Source organism: Helobdella robusta (genome assembly GCF_000326865.2).
Source record: "Helobdella robusta unplaced genomic scaffold HELROscaffold_15, whole genome shotgun sequence".
Lineage (NCBI taxonomy): Eukaryota > Metazoa > Annelida > Clitellata > Rhynchobdellida > Glossiphoniidae > Helobdella > Helobdella robusta.
This window is the reverse complement of record NW_008703839.1, coordinates 1685999-1703540: the sequence shown is the minus strand read 5'-3', so window position 1 is coordinate 1703540 and position 17542 is coordinate 1685999. Positions and strand designations below refer to the sequence as shown.

The window sequence follows — 17542 nt, the reverse complement described above, 5'->3', positions numbered from 1 at the left end:
TATATTATAATTGCAATAATATTAATAAAAATATTTATTTTATTATTATTTATAGGAGAATTTATACGGTACCCTTTAACACTACTCAAAAGCGCATCTTGAGTCATATAGAAAAGAAATGAGTTTTAACTTTTAAACTGCTGTAAGTTACAAACCCGGTTGGTGCAGGCTGTGTGGTAAGTTGTTCCACACTGTTACACCGTTGGGCCGACTGCCACAAGTTGTGGGCCGACAACGGCAAAGTTTCTGGCTCCTACAACCAATTGTTTTTGGCACTATCAAAAATCTTGATCATCTGAGCGTAACTAAAAACGTTGAACAGGATTAATTTTACGTAACCACTTTTCAGATAAATAATTTGGATTGAGACTTTTCAAACGTTTGAATACTATATCATGATAGCAATTTTGTGTGTGTGTGTATGTATGTGTGTATAACATTCAACTTTATAATATATTTTGATTTAGATTCAAACTCCTGCCACCAAGAACCTAATAAATATCTTCTTACATCAGAACCATTTTCTATTGACGTTAATACTGGTAGTATTCTTTTAAGTATATGTAAACCCTGCATTCGTACTAATTCGTACTATTCGTACCCATGAATACGTGCTAAACGACGCATCATGCACGAAGCGTGTGATAGGCAAAGACCTTTTTGTCATATTCGAACCCGGTTACTTCAAAACAACACAACAGCACCAGGCGACCTTAACCACTAGGCCCTCATGCCGCCCTTAATTAACAATTGGCAGGCATTTTTTGTATGTGAGGTACTGTCAGTGGCGATTAGTAGAGCACCATCAAATCACATTAAATTCTTAAAAAATTTAACTTTAAGCGATCCGTGTAGCAGGATCCTTTGCATTCACAAACCATCTATGTAACACATTTTCAAAGTCTTCCAACTTTTCTATTTCTATGAAAATCACAATTGAATATCCTATCTTAGCTTTTATTTCATCAAGGATTACACAATTAACATAAATTTTTAGATTAAATTTTTAGCGTTTAATATATTAAACTAAGAAGATTGAAACGATTATTTACTACAAAGTGTTCATGTTAAAAAAACTTGAAGAACTTTGGATTAAAATCTGCAAATCAAACCATTCAACTCAATTCAGTATAATAAAAACTTAAATTTTTACTTTTTATATATTTACTCATCATCAAGACCCTTGTGACCAAATCTCATCGCTACACACTTGCTCACAGTCAAATCAATTATCACAACTTACACCAATCGTACAAACAAATAATAGACAATCTGTTATGCAATGTGCCGAAATGTACCTAAGGACGTCAGCGCTGTGGTTCCAGTGAAGCGTCTAATTGAAATAATTAGACTTCTCAGGCCACCCGTCATTATAATTTGACAGTCCTTCTTTCACACCTGAATCCCCTTTTAATCTTGCATCTTTCTTTGCCCTATTTCATCATAATCACACGTAGGTTGTGCGCCAGCCTGGTCTCGTTCTCGTCTCTCCGACCGAGTGGAGATGTTTTAAGCTCAAATGTTTGTTGGACCGATCCATGAAATTTCTCCCATTTCTTCGAACTTTTGATCATTGTCTGCTCAGGAAAGTTCTGCCGACTGCTTCCACAAATCAATTATCGCTCATTCGCAGTACTTCTATTGGTAGTCATCATTCTTGTTACAACGTCAAGGAGATACCGTCCAGGCTCTTGCACTCGTCATCAGTTCTTTTCTGTCTGAAGTTCAGTAAAAAAATAAGGCAACGTTTGTTGAAGAAATCGCGAGAAGTGATGGCTGAACACAAACACCAGGATGAACTGCTTCCACTGCAAGCTCTTGTCAAAGAGAAGGTTGTTAAGTTAAAAAATAAAATTCAAATTGGCAATGATGAAAAACAAATTAAAGTTTAATTCTGTTATATTAAATTTTTTTATTTATTATAAGATAATTTTAATTTTAATGGTTTAGTTTTTAAATTGTTTGACATTTAATTTTCATTAAAAATTAAATTGATTAAAATTAATTATACTGCATATTTTTAATTAAATTTACAAAATAGGGAGATTTAGTGAGAAAGTTGAAAGAAGAAGGAGCTCCAGAAAATGATGTCAAGAAAGCTTTGGTTGAGTTGAAGGCTGCAAAAAAAGTGCTGGAAGACAAGGTTTGTTGTATTATTGTTTGAAGAATTTATTACTGTTTTTGATCATATTTTTTTAAATTTTTATTTGAAATGGAATAGTTTTTCTCATTTGTAGTTTTATTAAAAAGATTATTTATTAAAAATTATTGCACTTAAAGCTCCTGGACTTGTCAAAATTAGAGGATGGTGATGAAATAGATCGTGCCAAACTAGAAGACCTTTTAAAGCAAAGATTTTTTTATGATCAGGCTTTTTCCATCTATGGTGGTGTCACTGGTCTGTATGACTTTGGTCCCATGGGGTGTGCTATGAAAGCAAATTTGCTTAATGCATGGAGGAATTTCTTCATCTTGGAGGAACAAATGCTTGAAATTGATACTTCCATGTTGACGCCTGAACCTGTCCTCAAGTCTATCATCTTATGCTCTTTATCAATAATATTCTTTTTTTGCTTCATATGTTTGTTTGTATGTGTATGTTAGTTTAGCAGTTAGCTCAAAGCAAAAATGATAAACACATATTTAACTTTTTAGAGAGATATCATATTTTAGTTTTTCATTTTAGAATTATGATCCAGTCTTATTATTTTCTTCAGCAATATTATGCCAATTGTAAAACTATTTGTACAAATATGCATAATTTGTCATAATTTCACCAGAGCTAAGTAGCCACAGAAAGTCGATTGATAAATAGAATAATTCTAAAAATAGTCTAAATAATTTAAAAAACCTAATAACAGGGCGTCAGGTCATGTTGATAGGTTTGCTGATTTCATGGTGAAAGATGTGAAGACTGGGGAATGCTTCAGAGCTGATCATCTTATTGAAGGTTTAGTTCCAATGATGGTGACTACTATTCGCTACTGAATCGAGACTGAAAAAATTTTTATGATGACTTTGATAATGGTGAAAAGTCCCAATAATTTCTGGAAATTTATTTTTTAATATATAAAATTTTTACAGCTCATTTTGAAAAATTGTTAGCTGATAAAAATACCAGCTTGGAGTTGAAAAATGAAATTAAAGAGCTCTTACCCAAGGTTTGATGATAAGATCTGCTAAGCATAATTCTTACTTTGTAATACGCCGGCACACTTGCTTCATTAAATTTTACAATAGAAATCATAGTAATCACCATTAAAATGCAGATTGATGGGTTCAGCAAAGATGACATGGCATCAACTTTGAAGAAGTACAACATGAAATCTCCAGTCAGCAACAATGACCTCACAGAACCCCATCAGTTCAATCTCATGTTCAGTACTAGCATTGGACCTTCTGGACTTATCAAAGGGTTCGTTTTTCTCTTCAAGTTTTGCTTTTAAAATGAGAGTATGTGAATAAGCAGGAATTTAATGTTGAGCAATATCTGCTTAATATAATAGGTAATAAAATCATCAGAGTATCTACATCAACTATGATGGATTCAACTTGCTTTCAATCAATTTTAGCTCTTTCATCTGAATCTTTTTTGCTTTGGCCGTGCCGCTGTTTTTAACTCTACAGATTTTATTATTCATTGTTTTGCAAACCTTATTTTTATGAAACCACTTTAAATTTTAGTAGCAATTTTAATGTGTACGCCTATCAGGTTTATTAGTTTTGTACAAATGTTTAGCCTTCCCGACAGTTAGTTGTAAGTGAATGTAATTTCTAAATTATATTTTATACATACTATAATTGTAATAATTTGAGTTGGTAGTTCTTCTTGTGTTTGCTTTCATGAGTTTCAATGACTGTGTCAACTTTAAATTTAATAGCACTGACAATATCTTAATAAATTGATGACTGTTGGAAGGGTTTTGAAAAACACAATAAATTTTTGTGGTATTCAGCAAGTAAATCACGTTTTTCATCAAACTATATAGACTGTTATACAGTTTGATTAATTTCATACCGCTCAAAGAAACCATATTGACCCTCCGGAAGGATACCAATATCATTGACGTGCTTAGTCAGACGATTGACAATAACTCGAGTCAGTATTTTGCCGGGAATTGAGAGCAAGGAAATCCCCCTATGGTCATCACAACGCGAACAATCGCCCTTTCTTTTAAACAAATGGACAATGAGAGCGTTTTTAAAATCCTGATGGACTGTCTGTCTTTTTCGCATCTGACAAAACAATGTCATCATCCTGATCCTAAGGTCCGGTCCACCGCATTTGAACAGCTCTGGGAGATACCATCCGGACCCGGCGCCTTTCCAGAAGCCACCTGCCGTAGGACTTTGCCCTCACAATGACAACCACCAATGACAACTTTCACAATGAATCGTTTAAAGTGGAACATGTTTGTGAGGCATGCGACACTTTCTCCTCCACAAAGTCGACCTCATCAGGCACAACAGGTTGAGACGTGATGACCAACCATGTGGACGCATCAGTTTGGGCGGAACTGTAGTGTAGTATGACCGTCCCTATAGCACAACTGATGGTACTATGGTTTCAAATCAGAGTTTCACCTTCTCCTAGATGGATTGTTTACAAAACTGACAGACATCCTCACTCCGGAACCAACAGAACACCAGTTTTAAGGCGCTGGTTATTCGTCTTTCGCCTTCTCCTGTTAGCATTACCCACACCCCGCCACTTGGAGGCCAGGAATAGGACTTAGTTGATTCGCAACGTCAAATTGCAAGCCATGTGGAAGCACTTTATAGATATTGGGAGTCCCAACACCACTTCCGGCTAAAATCAACTCTTTTGGGGGGCGAAAAAGGATATATATCAACAAAGTCACGTGACATCAAATGAAATCAAATGGACTCGTTTTTTATAATTACATCGTCGTCGTTATAATCATGCAAAGTAACAGCACTGACCAAAATTTCAAGGACATGAAATTCAATTGAAAATGTATATAAATTTTATTTTTTAAAAATAAATAAATTTTAATTTTATCTTCACAATATAACCTAGCAGCCAAATAATCTGAAAAGTTTCACATATCTCTTGTTTTTGCTATATATAAAACCTTCCTTTAATCTAAATATTTGTAATTGGGACATGGATTTTTTGGATAAATACCTTCATAAAAAATAAAATCTAAAATTATAATAGTCGAAATATCACCATTTCTGTAGAATGACCCAGATATATATAAAATTGTTTCAGATATTTAAGGCCTGAGACAGCTCAAGGAATTTTTGTTAACTTCAAAAGGTTGCTTGAATTCAATCAAGGTTTGTATTTTGTTCGCATGTTGTAAATGTTCAATTGTTTTTCTTGTTTGTTGTATATTTTCAAATTTTTCAATGTTTATGTATGATTTTATGAAATAGTGAACATGTTTATATATTAATGCTTTTGTAAGGAAATTGAATTATAACACCATCAATAATAATTGAAGCTACATTGATTAAAATTTACATTTAGCAATCATAATTCTGTTTTACAGGTCGTCTCCCGTTTGCCAGCGCCCAGATTGGATGTGCATTCAGAAATGAAATCTCTCCTAGATCAGGTCTCATCAGAGTGAGGTTTGTTTGATTTGAAACATGAATTTGCTCTCATTCTGTTTTTTACTTTTCAGCTCCAACAAACATTAAGTTACTTACAAACCATTTCTCACATAACTTGCTTCAGATTAGAAGTTTGTACCACAAACTCCAAACCAAACCACACTTCTTGAACACACGCCCATACAAACACTGCATTGTATTGTATACACATAAGGTGCTCGATTGTTGTTGATTTTTACACAATGCAGCGTTCATTATACATACAAATATAAGACATGAGGTCTCCATTGTTGAGCCAACCTGCCAGAGTTGTGATCATCGGATTTTCATGATACAAATTGAAATGGTTACTGGTTTGCTATCTAGTCTGAGAGTGTTGCATGACTGAATCATTTAGTGTAATGACGTCATAATTGTCTACAGGGAATTTACAATGGCTGAAATAGAGCACTTCTGTGACCCCAATGACAAATCTCATCCAAAGTTTGAATCAGTGAAGGACGTTGAGATGACCTTCTACTCGTCACACAACCAAATGAATGGTCTTCTGCCTGAAGTTCTTCCTATTGGAGAGGCCGTTAAAAAGGTTTTAATGATTCTTGTTGATTGTTGAATTTTTTTTTAATTTATTATTTCCAGTTTTAAGTTGAGCTTACAAAAATTTTTCTTCCATTTTGCATCGTTTTCATAGGTGAATTTAGAAGTTTGTGTAAAATATTTTGCCTGTGTTTTACAAACCTTAAACAACAAACTGTTGTGTTTTTTTCTATCTAATTTTTTATAATATATATATATATATATGCTATTTTTTGGTTGTCTTACAATTTACAATTGATTACTTCATGTTGGATTAAATATCATGTTTGATATAACAGATTAAATGACCTTCATATTTCATGATTCCACGTTTGCCAACCAGGGGCTGGTTGCCAACGAGACATTGGGTTACTTCCTGGCTCGTGTTTTCCTCTTCCTGGTTCGTGTTGGCGTCAACAAGAGTAAGTTGAGGTTCAGACAGCACATGCCAAACGAGATGGCACATTACGCATGCGACTGCTGGGATGCTGAGTGCAAAACGTCATATGTGAGTCTATATTATGACGTAATGTCTTCTTTCTCAATGGCTTATCTTTTAGCAATTATAAATATTATATTTTATCCACAGTTATGCATGTTGAAATATAATTTTGATGAAAATGTTGCTTTATTACAATATTAAAATGCCTTTTTATCTCAAGTTTACAAATAAACATTTTCTTGTCGAATGCTTGGGTAACATTTTTCATTAAGATCACAAAAGTTTTCTTAACACTTATGTTATGATTTTAATTATTCAGTTATTCTTTCTGTCCTTGTGTGGATTTTGCTTGTTGTGAAAGCTGTTGTTAACGAATATTTGTGATGAATTGAATTCAGGGATGGGTTGAATGTGTTGGCAATGCTGACAGGTCCTGCTACGATTTGAAACAACACACAAAAGCCACTGGCGTCAAGTTGGTTGCTGAGAAAAAGCTTGCTGAACCGGTAAGAAGTTCAACCAAGTTGGAGTCATTGATGATTTTGGCATTCATAGTTTGGACTGTGTGGTTGTTGGTAGCAATGAGGAAATGAGTCTAGATTGATGATTATTTGCTGATAATTTCAGATGCTGCTCTGGCATTGTTATTTTAGACTATCGTTTTTTTATTGTGCTTGCTAAAGGTGGAAAAAGAAGTTTGTGAAGTGGTGCCTAACAAAGGTGCACTGGGCAAACAATTTAAACACGATGCCAAATTGATATTAGATGAATTGGCTTCCTACTCAAATGAACAAGTCAAGAAACTGGAAGAAGATCTTTCAAGCCAGGGGTTTGTTTGAATTCATCTTTTTATTTTAAAAGCATTTTCATTTATTTGATATATAAAAAATCATCTTCCGGTATTCAACAGTTTCCATAATGTTTATGTTGAAAAGAAAGAATTCAAGTTGGAAAAGAATGTATTGGATGTAAAGAAATATGTAAAGAAGTTTCATGGTTTGTTTTGAGATGCTAGGCTTAAATGTTTTAATATAATAGCAAATAATAAAAGCAGAGTCATTCAATAAATATTCCTTTTGTTGGCAGTATATTCACAATTCTTTTTACTGTTGAATTAATGCAGTGGAAGAATTTGTACCCTCCGTCATTGAGCCATCGTTTGGAATTGGAAGGATCATGTATGCCATATTCGAGCACAACTTTCATGTTCGAGAAAACGATGAACAAAGAACAGTGAGATACTTTGACTGTTCTATGCAACAAAATTAAATTTTAGGCCCTAATTATTTTCGCTTTTATTCAAAATTATGGAGACCGTTATTCTTATTTTCAGTCACCTTTTTTACATATTTACAGAAATGAGTTGAATGATGAATAAATATGTTCACGTTTTTCCACAGTACCTGTCGTTGCCTCCCCTCATTGCTCCATACAAATGTTCGGTTCTACCACTAAGTGGCAATGCTGAATTTCTGCCATTTGTCAAAAAATTATGTGAGTGTGGCATGCAAGCTTGTTCATCTTCATTTCCTTTTTCGTATATAAATAGAAACATTGATAAGTCCTTGTCATTTTGAGAACTTATTATGACGCACGTAACAATTGATGAAGCATGTAAAGAATGAAATGAAACACCACACCACAGCTGAATCCTTGACAAAGCATGATGTCTCTCACAAAGTTGATTCGAGCAGCGTTGCCATAGGACGAAGGTACGCAAGAACGGACCAGATCGCTATTCCATTCGGCATCACTGTTGACTTTGATACAATCAACAAGGAGCCGCACACTGCTACCCTCAGAGAAAGAGATTCCATGAAACAAATAAGAGCTGAGGTTTCCTCATTTTTGTTCTTTTTTTGCTTACATTTTGTAAGTACTTGGGCATTTTGTTGAGTCTCTTTTGTATGTTTATGTATATAAATTCTTATTTTACATGGTTGCCACGTAAATTTTAGACATTTGTTTTAGAGGTCGCCTTATTGTTATAAATATTAGTATAATTTTAACATTATATTTTTACACATTGACACCTGTTACAATGGATTATTGATTTTTAATGATTGTTGATGCTTCAGTATTAAATTTGAACAATTTTCAATGTCGAAACATCAGATTGATGAGCTGCCTCAAATTGTGAGCGACCTCTCCCTGGGCAAGATAACATGGACTGAAGTAACCAGCAAGTACCCTGCGTTTGAGCAGCAGGAAACTGGCTAAAACATTCTGAAGTGTAACTCTCATCAAGATTCATTATTAATCTTCTCATATGACATCTTCAAATATTATATAACTGCTTTTGTGTATCATTAGCTTTTTTGAATTATTAAGTTCCTCGAATGATCTGTGTGTATTTCACTTGCAGATTCAGTCTCGAACTGAGCGTATCACCTATTTACCTAAAACCTCACCTATTTACCTAAAACCATATAAAGTTTTTGTTAAGTCACTATCGTTATGTTTTAATTTGGTTAACTTTGTTATTCACTTGGTTATAATCTACTTTCAAAAAAGTACTTTATTACAATCATTTATAGACAATTTTTTGTCTAATATCTTTGTTAGATGCTATTGTTTGGTGAAAACGTACTTAGTCAGGCGCGCTCTCTTGTCTAATGATTGCTATTGTTAGATGAAAAATAGGCAATGGAGAGCATGTAGAATACTGTTTGTTTTGTTCAGTTTAAAAATATCAGATATTTGAAATATACAGTAGATTTAATTCAAATAAAATAAATAAATGACATTATAACATTTCATGTACTCGATTTTAACTTTATCACTATATTATGAATATGCTGTGGCTCGGCCAGTGCTTAGAGTCTCAGCTTCTGACAACAGTTCTTCAAGTCTTTCGTTAACCAGCATCTGTTCAGTGTTTAAACAACCAACAAATAATTCAATTATAGTAACCAATTTGTGGTCTTGTGCTTAAATGAATAATGAAACCATGTTTATCATGTATAAAAGTTGCTTTTTGTTATAGTCTCATTGAAATTTGCAACAATAAATTCTTAATAGTTTAGCAAAATTTATGGTTAATAGTGAATAAGTCAGTGTCGAATGAAAAAATATTCTGCCTCTCATAATATTCCGACTTCGACTGTGGGTAAAAATTTCCGACTCCCAGACAAATTTGTCAGCTTTTGTATCATAATTTTACTTAGCAGAATACAACATCAATACACGTTTAGACGACATTTTCCCCGAGATCGGGGGTTGCCGTTTGGCTACCTATGATGAAACCGATATACCCCTCGACGCCATTCACATCTGTCACTCGCCTCAGTATCACGCAACCCCGCTTTCACTCTGTCCTTCTCCATCTCAATCGCGGACGACCCATTCCTATCACTTCTTCAACCTCGAACTCCAACGCTCGCCTAATTCCGACCCTTTCATCCCTTCTCAACACATGTCCATACCACCGCAATCTCGATCTCCTTATCAATGTCACAATGTCCTCATTCAGTCCCATCATTGAAATCAGCTCTGTACTACTCCTCCTATCCTTCACTTTGACCCCACTAGCAGAATGTCACTGCTAAATGAAAAATACCTTAAAATCAGTTTAAAATCGGTCAATGTTTTTCATATTAAAATTATATTTGTTTCGAAACACACACATTATTAGCATTTATTTTCAGTATTAAAGACGATTTCATATCGCTACGCATTTATTTATCTTCTAAAAACACTATCTTTAAAAAATATTTTTTGGATAAAAAATGAAAAAATTTCAAATTTATAACACTTGTCGCAGTGAGGTGTAAAACTCCGACACCAGTCCCTCAAAAATTCCGACCCCGGGGAAAATATCCGACGCGGATAGTAATTATAACAGCAATGATTTGATAAACGCGATACGAGAAAGAAACATTGTCTCTACAAACCAACTCACCCTGGCAGACGATATGAGCTGCTTGGCGGTTTTTGTAGGTATCATCTTAACGTTTCTCACTAGTTGTTTATGATCAGTGATGGAAGCAATCTGCTGAACATTTGAGTATCCAGCCTCGTACAACAAACGAGCTCTACCCTTGGAGAAGTTAAATTATGCAACATTAAATTACAGTTCAAAATAAAAAATGTCACCCATCAAACGAAAAGATCCTTTTAAAAAGTCAAAAAATTCAGAAAGCGCAGATAAAACAAATGAGATGTGAATAAATTGCAAAGTTTCTTCTAACGATTTTGAGGCCAGGTATTTCCATCAAAGGCAAAAGTTCCAAACTGCAGCAATGGGATAATTTCTTCGTGAAGTTAATTAGTAAGTCCTGGTAGCACCACATCTCTTCCAGCTCCTGTTTCCACGTTAAAAATAAAATTTGTCTCTACAAAAATACAAAATTCATTTTCCGCTCGAGTTTTACTTTTTTACTAATTTTAACGCAATGATTTTGAACTGAAAGTGTGTTAAAATTAAATCCGAAAAAGATTCCATGCCAACGCCACACAAACAACAGTGCAGGACCACTCAAGCTATAAAATGTTTACAAAAAAAATTAAACATTCGCTTTAAATATTTAGATGACCAAAACTTTACAATAATTTGTACTAGGTACAATAAATAACAAAGGCACACGTAAATGTAGCTAACCTGACAAAAGTGCAAAACACAAGCAGCAAATGAAACAGTTGATGACAATAATTGCTGAAGAAATCCTCTGGAAACTTGAAACCTTTCTGCCACCTTCCAAACTGAATTTCTCTTGAAGAGCTGATACAACATTAGCGTCAGATAAAATCTTTTTACTGAACATTGGCTCCCATCTGGCTGTCAATGTTGTACACGTAATATTGATAAAAATGATTGCATAACATTTCAATCCAAACACAACGACAGCATGACGTATGCCAACCTCGGAAGTATTAGGAAACGAACAGGGTAACAAGTGAAATGTAAAAAGTTTATCTGATCCATGTCACATCAAAACAAATATAAGAACACACACCAAATTGAAGAAAATTTCAAAACATGTCTAAGAAAATAACAATGCAATTAACAAATAACACATCGAAACAAACAGTCCAAAAATAACGCCACCTCACAACAAACTGATCACACTCAACACCACGTTACTACAAACTAACAGCACCACATCACCACAAATATACCATTATTCTAGCAGTCTGTCCCACGGCATTCCTATGTAGATAAGCTTCTGAAATTCCGACAAGATGCATGAGTTTCAACTCATCTCCATTCAGACAGGCTACCTTATTGTTATAATTCAATGTGTGATTATGAACATTACCGCACGTCAAACTTATTTCGCATAATCATTACCTACCTCACCAAATATTATTTTCAAGCAACAATCAGTAACCTCGAACAAGCAACTTTTAATTTCCGTTAGATTATTTTTGCGGTTTAAACGATGGAAAATCAAAAAAGAGGCAAAAATATCACGGAGTTGGTACCTAAATGAGAAATCTCAAGAAGGTAAAAATATGAATGATGTCATGCTAAAAAGAAAGGAAAAATGAATATTGAAATTAGAAATTTTCTGAACAACTGCGCTAAGCAATGATTTTTTTGAATTAAGACAATTGGTACTGAAAAATAATGATAAATTAAACTGAACTGATGCTGTTGATGATATTTTCGATAAATCGTTGAATGATTTTTAACACAACAAATAAGTAGCACGTGGGCCGATGTAGTCATAGTCACCGATGTAGTCATAGTCAAGCAGGATATTGATGCGGTTGGTAATGACGTTACAAGTATGAAGTATTAAATGTTATTCATGACTTGCTTACACATAATTATATAGATTCTCGTTGGACGACAGTTTCCAACAAATCTAATAGGCGTTAACCAGATGATAGAAACATCAATAACATTAATAAGAAGACGGTGACGCCTACTTAATATCAATCAAGAAAAAACTGTAAAAAAGCTTTGTGACACAACAAGGTCGCTTAAATTAAAAGGAGTGGAGAAAAAATCTGTAATTTAATTGGGTAACACTAGCCCATGTTCGAAGGATACGATTGCTGATCGTTTGCGTAAGTCCGATGTCAATCTTACAATCATACATATAAATGCAAGAAGTATTTTTTACATGATGAACGACTTGAAACTATTTTTTTTTCTTTTAGTTTACCATTGTTGTTATATCAGAGTCGTGATTGGATGAATTGACCGCTCGTTTGAATAATTTTCACGGATACAAATTCATCTTTAATACATACAACCTGTCTTTCAAATCGGCAAACTTTCTTAATCAGTTCAAGCCAAGATCATTCCAATTTACAAAAATCTTATTAATGAGAAACTGCTTGCACACATAGACTGTCTGTCTAAATCTTCCAAAAATAGACATTAATTTGTAATCTACTTTTAATGTCTCATGTTGATCATTTGTTTTCTGGGTTAAAAATATTTACCGTCAAACAGTTGAACATTTATTTATTATCGATATTTTTGTTCAAATTTATTATTAATTTATTGTAATTTTTTTAATGATTGTTTTAAATTAAGGTTGAACGTTCATACTCTGTCAACCAGGCAAAACATCTTGTTTCATATCTTTACATGTAGATCGAGATTTGTTCAACTAAGTGTATGTATGAAGGTTCTAGAATTTGGGACAATATTTTGCCTGCTAGTATTAAAATGATCACTCAGTTGAAATAATTAAAAAAAATGATTGAAGCAATTTATGTTAAACTTTGAACCTCTATGACAACATAATACATTGTCTGCTAATTAATTGTTTTACTATATGGTTAAATGCTCAGAATCTTCATGCCATGAGTACATTTCTGTTTAATTATCTTATTTAATTATTTAAAGAACCAAGAGACCAAAAGTTATTACTAACTTGTATGGTCAAATTAACTATAAAATAATCCTATTTTAGATATTACTAATTACTTGATTTAATATAATTTTTGTACTTCTGGTTTTTGCAACGATTAAGGTAGCCTACATAAGACAATATCGTCCTATTTGGACTCCGGAAATCAGCTGTTGTTATTACTTTCAGTTAATTTCAAAGAACATTTTTTCATATTTTTTTCGTTTACCACTATAGCATACTAAGAAACAAAACAACCAACGATAAATGACATGTATAATCTAACACATCTGTTCAAACGAAATAATATCACATTACCTCATTGATGTAGATCCACCAGTCAATGTGAAGAGGATTGCTGGTATTGGTAATGTGCTCATAGGGGGTGATGAGGAAGATGAGATGCAAATACGAGGATAGCACTACATTGGATTGGTTGGCCTTCAAATCATCATACAATAACTTGCATATGTTTAAATCTATTGAGCCTGTTGGTATTAATTCAAATAGTATTGTTAGTTTATTAGATTATTGATAGAAATGCAATATAACGATGTTTTTTTTGTTTTTAACTCAATCAGCAGAAGTGCCATGTCTCGCGTAGTTCTTCGTTGTGCACAGTGTCTAAAAAGTCGGAGATTTTTACCGAATTCGTAATTTATTGAGGGGCCGGATTCGAAGTCAAAATCGAATATTTTTCGTCTCACTCCAACACCAGAAATTAACATGAACTTTCAAATACTTACATTTTTGATATTCAAAATAGTTTTTATGATCGTGTTTTTCAGATGATAATTACGTGTAGCTATATGCAATCATCGTTAATACCGAAAATAAAAGCTAATCATGTGAATAAGATCACATAATTTTTTTCAGCATGTTTTAAAAAATATAAAGTTATTTTACTAAGAAAAACAATTCCATTGACTGATTTTACGTGTACTTTTCATTTAGCAATAATATTTAAGCAAAATTTTAAAAAATATAAAAAAATTTTCTGCAAGTCGGAACAAGGAGTCGGAGTTAGAAATTTTTACCCAAAGTCGTAATTTTTTGAAGGGCAGGAATCGGATATTTTCCATGCGACTGCGACACCCTGGTTGTGCATAAGAAGTAAGTTTGTGTCGTGTGATGCAAATAACTGACAGTATGGTTCTTGTGGCAGGAAAGTTTAACTCTAAGTGTAGAATATTATGTAAACAATTCTGCATAATAAAAACAAAACAAATTAAATATTTGTATATGATAGTTTTTACAGAAATCTTCAATGGGATTTTAAATTAATTTACAGTAAATTAAAGTTAATTATTTGGTTATTGTAATAAATTAAAGTTTATTTACTTAGTCATTGGTAGGAATGTAATACAACAAAGTTTGTGGTGGGTATGTCTGGTGTAGTCAAGCTAATGAAGCCATAAAAATTTATAAAAATAAATAAATAAGTTACAGCAGAAAATATAACCGATGCACAATAAAAAGGAGAAAGTCAAATCCGGTACAGCCCTGTTATAACCGCTGTAATGGTCATATTGCGCTATATTATTTGTTATCTTGATTATTCGTTATTCTAGTTATCGTTGCTATATTTGTAATTTTTGGATTGTCAGAATCTCCTATATATGTGAAGGGCGAGAGTAGCGAGGTTTGAAACGAAGTTGTAAATGTGATTTATGTAGTTACTTGGATTAGTTTAATGTCTCGATTACTGTTGGTATTCAAATAAACGTTCACAAAAGTTTGCGTTTGAAGCAATTGTGTTCATTTATCGGAAATCTTGAACCTTCAAAATAACAATAACTTGATGATCGTTGGAAGCTATACCACTGGTGTGAGAAATAGAGATCTTTGAAGTTATAACAATGGTGCCGGTAGTAACGAGCGTTCAAAGTTTACAACAGTACAAATGTGTATGTGCAATGTGTGGTGTAGATGTGTACTGTTAATGGGCAGCCTTTTCACAAAGGTATAGTAAAAACTAGGTGAAAAGGTTGCTATATGCAACCAGCTCTGTGTTTGTTAGAACTGGATACTTAAAAACAAAAAATATATTTTTAAATTTGTGTAAGAAATACCGATTAGTTGATAAGTTAACGCTAAGTGATTTCAACATTAAAATCGTATTCATTCATGTCGAAGACATTTAAATGTGGAACTAATCAATAAATGTAATGAGACACGAATGTTTTGATTTACCAACATGCTTAAACCAGCCAAAAAACTTTTTTTTGCTGGTTCTGAATGTTGGATAACAGTCAGTAACTATTGACATCATAAATGCAACATAATGTCCATATATGCTAACAAAATTATAGACAATCATGTTTTTTTTAATAAAATCGTGCAAGCCTAGATTAACACAGAAAATTCCAAGATATATTTGTTGTGCAATACCAAAATAGCAAATGAGTACGATGTAAAGTAAAGTAAATATTAGTCATAATCCTAACCTTTGAAAACTGCTCTGCCAAACTTTGAAACCTCCAAATGTGTGTGGTTGTTTGCATTATCATCATCCAAGGACACCAAAAATTTTTCCACAATCAATCCACTTCCGATCAAATTTATTAAACATAAATTGACGTCACTTTCGAAGCGAGCGTGTTCATTTTTTTGTTTCAATTGTTGGTAACACAAGGTCTTCTTGAGAAATGATAGGACATCAGAGATTGATCTAGTGACCTATCGTAAAAATGTATTTCAATCAAGCAAATAAAATCGTGCATTAACGGTGCATCGCTGACAATTGTGTTTTGTCAAACAGGCTTAGCAGCTGCGTTGCTAATTCCAGTTGGGCTTAAAACTGTAGGTAACAAATGTAGGTGTCAGCAGTGTAACCAGTGGTGTCACAAACGTTGTTCAAAAATAATTGGTAATTTATCTAAAGTGTCCTGCTTGCATCAATCCACAACAATAAATACGAAACAGCAATGTTTTTGAAACCATTAAGGTAGAGAAAGTCACATCGTTTCAATATCTAGGGGATGTTCTGGATTGAACTGGAACAGCTGAAGCTGCCGTTCGAGCACACATACGTGCAGCCTGGAATAAATGGCACCTCCTTGCCTCTATATTGATGCGGCGTGACATCCTACTACCACTACGATCAAGACTTTATAAATCTGTGATACGTCCTGTGTTGTTATATGGTGCAGAAACATGGCCAATAACAACCAAACTGGAACAACAACTTCAACGAACCGATATGAAAATGCTCCGATGGATGCAACGAATTAGTCTGAAGGATCACATCAAATCTACCGAAATCCTGCGTCGTGCTGGTTTAGATGATATAGAGGACGAATGCCGCCAACACCGTCTGCGGTGGTTTGGTCATGTCAAACGAAGTGGAAACAGTGCCATAACTTCTCTTGCAGATGTTGAAGTACCGGGCACACGTCCCAAAGGCCGTCCAAAGAAGTCCTGGTCGCAGGACCACATCAAATCTACCGAAATCCTGCGTCGTGCTGGTTTAGATGATATAAAGGACGAATGCCGCCAACACCGTCTGCGGTGGTTTTGTCATGTCAAACGAAGTGGAAACGGTGCCATAACTTCTCTTGCAGATGTTGAAGTACCGGGCACACGTCCCAAAGGCCGTCCAAAGAAGTCCTGGTCGCAAACAATCGAGCAAGACATGAAAGCTCTAAATTTAAATGAAATGGATACAACTGATCGTCTAATTTATCGCAAAAAAAATTGATGGCAAAGAAAACAACGCCCTACCTCGAGGGGAACTGGGTCTCTGGACGCTAAACGAAGATTGGTTGATTGATTGATTGACCAAATTTTATGCAATATTTTATGAATTCTACCGAACTGTTGGCAATGACCATTTCAAAGTTTGTCTTTTCAATTTCACTAGAAATTTTTGGAAACTGTCTAATTTATTAAAATTAAAAATAGAATTATTATCTAAATTCATCCTTCAGATAGTCCTATTTCAATTTTTCACAAATCATCTTCAGTTCAGTGCAGCTTGGTTTATACAGCTCCTTCAACGAAGCACACATTGTTAAGCGTCCATAAACAACGAACAACACGCCAAATAGATAGTAAAGCATAGAAATCAAATATTTATAGTTAATAAGTTGAATGTCAGAACAATCTGTGCTTTCCTTAAAGCATTGCTCTC

The 17542-nt window shown here is 33.9% G+C and overlaps 2 protein-coding genes across 2 annotated transcripts in view; one reads left to right on the top strand and one right to left on the bottom strand.

The window, feature by feature from the left end:
* The first annotated feature begins 1509 nt into the window (after positions 1–1509).
* HELRODRAFT_154558 (hypothetical protein) lies at positions 1510–9566 on the top strand. The gene is given in 18 exon segments (XM_009015143.1): positions 1510–1832; positions 2042–2143; positions 2281–2531; positions 2862–2950; positions 3085–3161; positions 3270–3415; positions 5237–5304; positions 5520–5601; positions 6007–6169; positions 6503–6667; positions 7000–7107; positions 7285–7430; positions 7512–7597; positions 7725–7834; positions 8002–8095; positions 8247–8437; positions 8717–9004; positions 9023–9566. 17 exon segments carry the CDS (start codon positions 1773–1775, stop codon positions 8819–8821), a joined length of 2043 nt encoding a protein of 680 aa, XP_009013391.1. The 5' UTR covers positions 1510–1772; the 3' UTR covers positions 8822–9004; positions 9023–9566.
* The window catches only part of HELRODRAFT_74949 (hypothetical protein), a gene marked incomplete at both ends in the record, with an annotated part of 22947 nt that continues 14793 nt past the window's right edge, over positions 9389–17542 (bottom strand). Inside the window, 7 exons of the mRNA XM_009015142.1 lie at positions 9389–9469; positions 10503–10640; positions 10792–10878; positions 11202–11367; positions 11709–11821; positions 13729–13898; positions 15858–16089. Coding sequence (XP_009013390.1) covers positions 9389–9469; positions 10503–10640; positions 10792–10878; positions 11202–11367; positions 11709–11821; positions 13729–13898; positions 15858–16089 — 987 coding nt within the window. The remainder of the gene's footprint in view (positions 9470–10502; positions 10641–10791; positions 10879–11201; positions 11368–11708; positions 11822–13728; positions 13899–15857; positions 16090–17542) is intronic.

What these genes read in the sequence shown, in the direction of transcription:
- HELRODRAFT_154558 (XM_009015143.1), top strand. Translation starts at nt 1,773, where the DNA reads ATGGCTGAACACAAACACCAGGATGAACTGCTTCCACTGCAAGCTCTT. An exon ending in AAGCTCTTGTCAAAGAGAAG is followed by an intron (nt 1,833 to 2,041) that starts GTTGTTAAGTTA and finishes TTTACAAAATAG; the next exon opens with GGAGATTTAGTGAGAAAGTT. An exon ending in TGAAACAAATAAGAGCTGAG is followed by an intron (nt 8,438 to 8,716) that starts GTTTCCTCATTT and finishes TCGAAACATCAG; the next exon opens with ATTGATGAGCTGCCTCAAAT.